The sequence below is a fragment of the Parus major genome, chromosome 10, assembly GCF_001522545.3.
Source record: "Parus major isolate Abel chromosome 10, Parus_major1.1, whole genome shotgun sequence".
Taxonomy (NCBI): Eukaryota; Metazoa; Chordata; class Aves; order Passeriformes; family Paridae; genus Parus; species Parus major.
In genome coordinates, this window is record NC_031779.1 from 19,498,559 (window position 1) to 19,506,951 (window position 8,393).

The window sequence follows — 8,393 nt, forward strand, 5'->3', positions numbered from 1 at the left end:
GGGCTCCCTTGCAGAACGTGGGCTGTGACTATGAGATCGACTCGCACGCGGTGGAGGATCGCTGCGGGGTCTGCCACGGGGACGGCTCCACCTGCCACACCGTGCACAAGACCTTCGAGGACAGCGAGGGGCTGGGTAAGGGCACCTCCTGCTGCCCCCAGAGCACTGCGGGCCCAGCACAGCTGCTGCTGCTCCTTTAGCTGCAATTTGTCCGTTTTCTGGGGATAAGACAGCAGGGAACTCAGGTGGGCTCAGAGCAAGGCAGGGTTTGGTGCCTCACAGAGGTGTAAGGATTGGCACAGGGGACACTGCACCCACCCAAGGACAAAAATCGTCTCTGACTCCTCTGACTCCACCCAGACCAACGCTCAGTTCCACTCCCAGGTTATGTTGACATCGGGATTATCCCCGTGGGAGCGCGGGAGATCCGGATTGAAGAGGTGGCAGAAGCCGGGAATTTCCTGGCGCTGCGGAGCGAGGACCCGGAGAGATATTTCCTGAATGGTGGCTGGACCATCCAGTGGAACGGGGACTACAGGGTGGCAGGGACCACCTTCACCTACAAGAGGACAGGGAACTGGGAGAACCTCACCTCTCCAGGGCCGACGGTGGAGCCCGTGTGGATCCAGGTAGGATGGATCCTGCCTTCCTGGCGGGGCTGAGCTGCCGTGGTCCCTCCCCACATCCCGGGATGGGCTCTGCCCTCCTCGGGGTGTGTTCAGCCAGCGCTGGAGCAGCCCAGCGGGCGCTGCTGGCCTGGGAAGTGTTTCCAGCCCACAGCACTTCCAGCTGAGCCTCATCCCCTTTGCGACATTCTGTAAAATATTTACACGGGAGAGGGAGAGTGAGGAGAAGGAGCCATTCCCTGAGGCTTTTCCCATCTCTCATCAGGAGCAGGGAAAGAGCCCCCAGTGCTTCTGGCTGGGCTGGACACTCAGGAGTGGGGCAGCTGCCAGTTCATGTGCAGCTGTTGGGAGTCAATGTCCTCGTGGCCGGGAGGACGAGCCTGGCTCTGCAGACACCAGTGGCAATCATCCCACAGACCATGGCACAGCTGGCAGCAGGCTGGAGTCCCTCGTGGTGCCATGGTGCAGAGGTGGTGATGGCCACGGAGCTGCACCCCAGGGACCCCCGGGATCCCCCTGCCCTGGCAGCCGGGGCCCAGCCCAGCGCGGTCCCTGGAGCATCCCCGCCTTTGCACGGGCTCACCCAGAGCTCGGCCCCCGAGCAGCCAAAATCTGCTCCTGCCCTTCCTTCAGCAGCAGCTCGGGGTGGGATGTGAGGGCCAAGGGCTGCTGTTAATGGGAATGCTGGCGTGCTCAGCACCCACAGATCGCTTTCTGGGATTCACGGACTAATTAAAACCTTCGGAGGAGAATGTTTCGATATTCATGGAGAGGTTTTGGAAAGACGCCCTGGCTCCCGCCAAAGCTCCAAGAACAACAAAGCTTTGGCAATAATGGGAGTGCTTAGGCTAAGAAAAACAGGGATGAACTCCCAGCCCTGGCGAGCGCGGGTGCGGGAGGCGCTGTGAGCAGGGCTTGTGTCAACCCCAGGAGCAGCAGGAGCCCGTGGTTTGCAGGGGGAGGCAGTTTAGGAAATTCCACCCATGGGCCGGGACACCTTCCACAAACCGTGTTACTCCAATTTCCATCCAGCTCTGTTGTGGAGCTGGGCACAGGCTCAGTCCTTCTGCCCCTGCTGGGCAGTTCCTTCTCTCCTGAGAAGCCCCTGGGGCAATGCCACCCTGCACTGCCCTGCCCGGCCACCTCCTGCTGTCCCCTGTGTCCCCAGCTGCTGTTCACCCCTGCTGTCCACTGTGTCCTGTAGCTGCCATTCACCCCTGCTGTCCCCTGTGTCCTGTAGCTGCTGTTCACCCCTGCTGTCCCCTGTGTCCCCAGCTGCCATTCACCCCTGCTGTCCCCTGTGTCCCCCAGCTGCCATTCACTCCTGCTGTCCCCTGTGTCCCCAGCTCCTGTTCACCCCTGCTGTCCCCTGTGTCCCCCAGCTGCCATTCACCCCTGCTGTCCCCTGTGTCCCCAGCTGCCATTCACCCCTGCTGTCCCCTGTGTCCCCAGCTGCTGTTCCAGGAGACCAACCCCGGGGTGAGGTACCAGTACACGATCCAGCGCCCGGCCGACAGCGAGAACGAGATCGAGCAGCCCGAGTTCCTCTGGCGCTTTGGCTCCTGGAGCAGCTGCACGGCCACCTGCGGGACAGGTGAGTGCAGCCCTCGGGACCCCTCTCCGGGCACTGCAGCATCCCTGGGGAGCCTCGGGGATTCCTGGCTCTTGGGTTTCGCGAGGTGTTGGGGAGGAAGAAAGGGACATCTGCTGAGGTCACGGCTCGGTGCTCCCCGGGAGCCCCGGGGCTTTGTCAGCGCTCGCTCCCGGCTCGGTGTCCTGTTACCCGGCGGGGGACGGACACAAAAGGGCTTTAGAGGGATCAGGGAGTGTGGAAGGGGCTCTCCAGGGGGGGATATCCAGGGTTTCCGGAGGGCGCTGGGGTCCCGCAGTGTCCGGGTGGGGACATTTGCTTGTCCCCATCCTGCCCCCCAGGCTGGGCATTCCGGGGTGCCCAGGGCAGCTCTTGGGGCAGCTGATGCAGAGGGAAACTTCTGGAACATTGCCAGGGGGGGCTGGGAGCAGCGAGCTCTTCCTGGAGAGCAGCTGGCACTGGAAAAAAGGGGAATTCAAGGACACTCGTGCTTTCTAGGTAGCACAGAGCGCCAGGACACGGGCTGTGCTTAAAACCAGCTTTCCTTTGTATGATTGGAGCGCTTGGCTTGCAGAAGAGAAGGGAAATAGAGGAGTGAATCGGGCAGGAGTCGGGGGAGGGTGAGCAGTGGAGGAGGGCTGAGCCCCTCTTCCTGCACCGAGCGATGATGTGAGAGCAGATGTGGGTTTGGGAGAGCTCACACCGAGTCTCTGGTGAGCCCTGAGCCAGAGCTCAGCAGCTTCAGCAGGGTTCTGTCAGTCTCAGCTGAGCCTGTGGTGACAGCTCTCCGTGTCACAGGTCAAGTACGTGCTGCAGAAACGGGGACAGAGGCCGGAGCGTGGTGAGGTCACGCTCAGAACCCCTGTGAGCAGGCTGGGACAGGGGCTTTGGGCAGTGCCTTGTCCCTGGGCTGGGCTGGGGCAGCCAGAGGGGCTCCCCACAGCCCTGGGCACACGGGCTGGGGTGGCTGGCTGGCTGCAGCAGCTCCGTGCCTGCAGCGCCTGAGCTGCCGTGGGGCAGCCTCAGCACCCCTGGGCTTGCAGCTTCAGCCGCTGGTTTCATTTGCTTTCTGCTGTCCTGGTGGCTCAGGCTCACCGAGGGCCTCCTGTCAGCTGCTGGCTGCTTGGGTTGGGTTTGTGAAGCTGCACCAGGGCCAGTGTGGTGCCCAGCAGTGCCCCAGGGTGCCCAGCAGTGCCCAGCAGTGCCCAGCAGTGCCCCAGGGTGCCCAGCAGTGCCCAGCAGTGCCCAGCAGTGCCCCAGGGTGCCCAGAAGTGCCCAGCAGAGCCCCAGGGTGCCCCAGGGTGCCCCAGGGTGCCCATCAGTTCCCCAGGGTGCCCAGCAGTGCCCCAGGGTGCCCCAGGGTGCTCTCAGTGTCCGTCCCACCCGCAGGGGTGCAGCGGCAGGCCGTGCACTGTGTGGAGAGGCTGGCAGGCCTGGTGGAGGAGCGGTTCTGCGATGCCCTCACCCGCCCTGACGACCAGCAGCGCACCTGCAGCGAGGAGCCCTGCCCGGCCAGGTGAGAGCCCCTGCTCCCCTCCCCTGTCCCCAGCCTGGGGACGGCTCCCCAGCCCTGTGCTGCTCCAGGGCAGCGTCCCTGGGGCTGCCTGACCACTGCAGGGCATTGCCTGTCCGCAGGCTGAGCTCCCATCCTGGCAGGATCTCCTCTCTGCCTCTGTGCACTTCACCTGGCACAGCTCAGGGATCATCCCATCCCTGACCCTCTGTCTGAGCCCCCAGACCTTGGGCTGACACATTTGGGATCCTCCTTTCCCCTTGGGCTGACACATTTGGGATCCTCCTTTCCCCTTGGGCTGACACATTTGGGATCCTCCTTTTCCCTTGGGCTGACACATTTGGGATCCTCCTCTCCCCATGGTCCCCGTGACGGGCAGTGGGATGGATCCTGGGGCACAGCTCCTTGCTCTGGCTGAGATCTTTCCCTTTCCCCTTGTTCCCTTCCCCTGTCCCCCCTGTCCCTCCTGTCCCCGCAGGTGGTGGGTGGGAGAGTGGCAGACGTGCTCGGCCACGTGTGGCCGCCCGGGGCTGATGAAGAGGACGGTGCTGTGCATCCAGAGCGTGGGGCTGGACGAGCAGAGGGCCCTGCAGCCAGAGCACTGCCAGCACCTGGCCAGGCCGGACAGCACCGCTCCCTGTCACCCACAGCTGCCCTGTCCCTCCCCCTGGGCTGTGGGAAACTGGTCTGAGGTGAGAGGGAGCGCCGGGGGTGTCCCAGTGTCCTGCAGAGGGGTGGGAGCCGGGCCCAGGTGTCCCCAGACACCCCAGCCTGGCCAGGAGCGATGGGTGTGCTGACAGAAAACCCGGGGCCGTGTCTCTGTGGGCTCTGCAGCTCCCAGGGATGGGAATTCCATTGCTGGAGAGGTCTCAGGGCAAGGAAGGAGCGCTGGGCAGTTGAACTCTGCCCCATCTCTGAGCTCACACACAGGGTGAGGGCCACGCTCCGTGTGGCACCAGGAGGGCAGGGATGAGGTTTCCAGCTGGACTCAGAACAGCCTGGTGTGGTGGAAGGTGTCCCTGTGTCCCTGCCCATGTCAGGGGCTGGAACTGGGTGATCTTCAAGGTCCTTTCCAACCCAGATGATTCCATGGGCTGATTAATGGTGACATTCTGTGTAGCCTTGATTTATTTTTGTGTTTATGGGAATCAGCTTAGCCACAGGCTGAGGGTTTCGACCAGCAAATGATAACTCCTGATTTCAGCAGCCGTTCCAAAAGTGTTCAGAGTGAAGACAAATATCAGGAGAGAAAGGAGAGAGCCTGGGAACAGAGCTTGTTGCTAAGGAACAAATGGAATCAAATGGGAGCAGAGAATTTGAAGGCTAGATGAGAGCGAGTTGGGAATATTTTTCTAGGGGCCCACAATAACCACAATTAAGGGCTGAGAAAGATGGATGCAATGGTTTAACAGGAAAATTACAGTTTGTTGGTGGGTCAGTGCTGGGCAGGGCCAGCCCCAGCCCTCACAGCTGTCCTCTGCGCTGGTGGCACCAATGGATTTGTGAGCCCAGGAGAAATGTGTTTGGGATTTTGAGGTTCTGTCATTTTTCTGTCCTTTAATTCAAAGGGAGAGCCCTCTTTCTTTTCCATTTCCACCACCACCATAATTCAGGGAGTTGGAAGCTCCCCAGAGCTGTGGTCCTTCTGGCAGCAGCAGCAGCAGCAGCAGGCTGGGGCAGGAGCACGTGTGCCCGTCTGGCACCCAGAGGGGCTCTCTGGGGTTTGGGTGGCCCCAGCTGCTTCAGCACTGGGACTTGGTAGCCCAGAAGGGCCCTGAAGCACCCCACATCCAGCCTGATGGACGTTCCCAGGAGGCTGATGCTGTCAGAAGGCTGGTTTGTTGTTCTCCAGCTCTCCCACGGGATGGCTGTGCCCTGGCAGGAGCACGTCCTGCCGTGCCAGCCTGCCCCAATGCCTCCTGCTCAAGGCTGAACCCTCCATCCAGCTCAGTGTGCTCCCACACGGGGCTCCTGGCAGCCCTCACTCCTTATCTGTGTCCCAGGGGCTGTCCTGATAACCCAGCCCTGGTAAATAACCTCCCTCCGTCCCCCCTGCAGGCGCTGCGGTGCCTGGGGTTATCTCCTGGATGGAGCTGGAGGCCTTGGCTGGGCAGCTCCAGCTCGGTGGGAGCTGAGCTGTTTTCCCTGGCTGCTGTGCAGTCCCAGGGGGAGGATCAGCCCTCTCTCAGGTGCTGGTGTGTGGCTGTTTGGTTCCAGCTCCTGGAAAGGCCTGGTGCTGGCCACGTGCTGTTACCAGAGAACCCTGCAATGTTCTGGGGTGGAAGGGAACTCATCCAGTGCCACCCCCCTGCCATGGGCAGGGACACCTTTCACCAGTCTGGGTTTCTCCAAGCCCCAAATGCAGCAGAAAATGCTGCTCTTCTCCTTCCCAGCTTCTTTTGTACTGAGCCCTCTCAAAGAGCCCATTATGGGGGTGTTCTGTGTCCCCAACAAAGCTCCTTCCTGACCTCTGCCTTTTCCCTACTGGGACAACACCCGTGTTGTTACTCCCTGCTTCAAAGAATGCTCTTGTAGAAGAAGAGATGCAATTCATGGCAATAGGTCACAGGAAAGACCTATTAGATCATCCCAGCCCTGCCCAGCGTCCATCTCCCGGGAAAGCTGTTTGTGCCTGGAGTGCAGGTCAGGGATCACCCTGAGCAAAGTGTCCCCAGCACCAGCCCTGCTCGGGGCTGCTCTGCCGCGGGGACAGCCACAGAGGGAGGTTTGGGCAGTGATGCTGATTTCCAGGGTGAGCAGAACCTGCAGGCTGGCCCAGGGGCAGGGTGACACAGAGGGGACACCAGGAGCTGCCCAGGGGCAGGGTGACACGGAGGGGACACCAGGAGCTGCCCAGGGGCCGTGTGACACAGAGGGGACACCATGAGCTGCCCGGGGGCAGGGTGACACGGAGGGGACACCAGGAGCTGCCCGGGGGCAGGGTGACACGGAGGGGACACCAGGAGCTGCCCAGGGGCCGTGTGACACAGAGGGGACACCAGGAGCTGCCCAGGGGCAGGGTGACACGGAGGGGACACCAGGAGCTGCCCCGGGGCAGGGTGACACGGAGGGGACACCAGGAGCTGCCCAGGGGCAGGGTGACACAGAGGGGACACCAGGAGCTGCCCAGGGGCAGGGTGACACGGAGGGGAGGGAGCAGCACTGGCACCACTCCAGGGCTGCCCCACAGACCTGTCCCTCTCTGTCCCTTGCCAGTGCTCGGTGACCTGTGGGAACGGGACCCAGAGCCGCCCTGTCCACTGCAGCAACAGCACGGGGACCGCCTGTGACCCTGCCCAGAGACCCAGCCCGCACAGGGGCTGCTCCCTGCCACAGTGCCACAAGAAATGGGACAGTGCCAACGCAGACTGGTCTGGCAGCGGCTCCTCCAGCAGGGAGATATTTAACGAAATCCATTACGTCCCCAGCAGCCGCATTCCTAAATTTAACCCCTTGATCCCAAGCATCCCCGAGTCCAACGATGTCAATGTGATCACCGAGGAGGACTTCTCAGCCAGGAAAGGAAATGTCTTCGTTGACGATTTTTACTACGATTACAACTTTATCAACTTCCATGAGGATCTGTCTTACTATCCCTTCACGGAGAAGGAGAGCAAAGGCGAGGAGCCAAAGGCCGAGCAGGGCACGGGTGGCACGGAGGGGCCCTGGGGGCTGCCCACCGAGGGACTGCTCACCCCCGAGCTGGGAGGAGAGAGCCGGGAGCCCCCCGGCACCGAGGAGAATGTGCATGAGCGAGAGACACAGCGCGGCCACCCAGCCACCAGGGACAGGCTGAGCGTGCTCCCCGAGGATGTGGGACCAGCCACCCCCGGATACAGCACCCCCGGCTTTTGGGGCGAGGAGGAGGAGGAGGAGGAGGAGGAGGAGGAGGATGCGGTGCTCGTGCCCCGCTCTGAGCACCACCCGCCCAGCCAGAGCTCTGCAGACCCACCCTGGGATGAGCCCCACGGGGCTGTGCCCACCCGGAGCAGCCTGGGGCGGGATGCGGGTCCGGAGGTGTCCCCCGGGCCAGGAGCTCCGGGCAGCACAGAGGGACATGGCCCAGCCAGGGCTGCAGGGAGCGGCCACCGGGACCCCGGGGACAGGGGTCTGGCCACCAGCAGCGACAGCAGTGGTGCAGCCCCGCAGCCCACGGAGCGGCACGGCTGGGCAGGAGTGCCCGGGGGGATGCTGGACACGCAATCCCCTGGGATGCAGAGGGCACACCCTGCCTCGCCCACACCGCTGGGCTGGGGGGCGGCAGGGAGTGCTGGCAGCCCCCACCCTGCCGTGAGTCCCCCTCCTGCGGCTGCTGCTGGGGCTCCCGTGGGACACCAGCCAGGGCTGCACGCCCCCACAGCCCCAACCTCAGTGCCCTCGGTGGCCACAACAGCCCCTCCGGTGTCCTTGTCCCCTGCCACGCCCGAGCCACCCACCCAGCTCAGCTCCAGCGGCCTCACCCAGCAGGATGCTCTGCTGCCAGCCCTGCCCACAGCCCCAGCTCATGGCCCCCCTGCCCACGCAGCACGGTCACCCCTGGAATGGGGGACACAGGGGGTGTCCCAGCACCTGGACCCGCCCCACACCGAGCTGACCTCCCATGGGACCCTGCTCAGCCTCACTGCTGGGGCACCCTCACCATGGACACCCCCAGGGACATCAC

The 8,393-nt window shown here is 63.1% G+C and overlaps 1 protein-coding gene across 1 annotated transcript in view; it reads left to right on the forward strand.

The window, feature by feature from the left end:
• Positions 1-8,393, forward strand: part of ADAMTS7 (ADAM metallopeptidase with thrombospondin type 1 motif 7) — a gene marked incomplete at its 5' end in the record, with an annotated part of 34,911 nt that overhangs the window by 13,524 nt on the left and 12,994 nt on the right. Inside the window, 6 exons of the mRNA XM_015638426.3 lie at positions 15-135; positions 385-629; positions 2,079-2,220; positions 3,607-3,733; positions 4,209-4,422; positions 6,947-8,388. Coding sequence (XP_015493912.1) covers positions 15-135; positions 385-629; positions 2,079-2,220; positions 3,607-3,733; positions 4,209-4,422; positions 6,947-8,388 — 2,291 coding nt within the window. The remainder of the gene's footprint in view (positions 1-14; positions 136-384; positions 630-2,078; positions 2,221-3,606; positions 3,734-4,208; positions 4,423-6,946; positions 8,389-8,393) is intronic.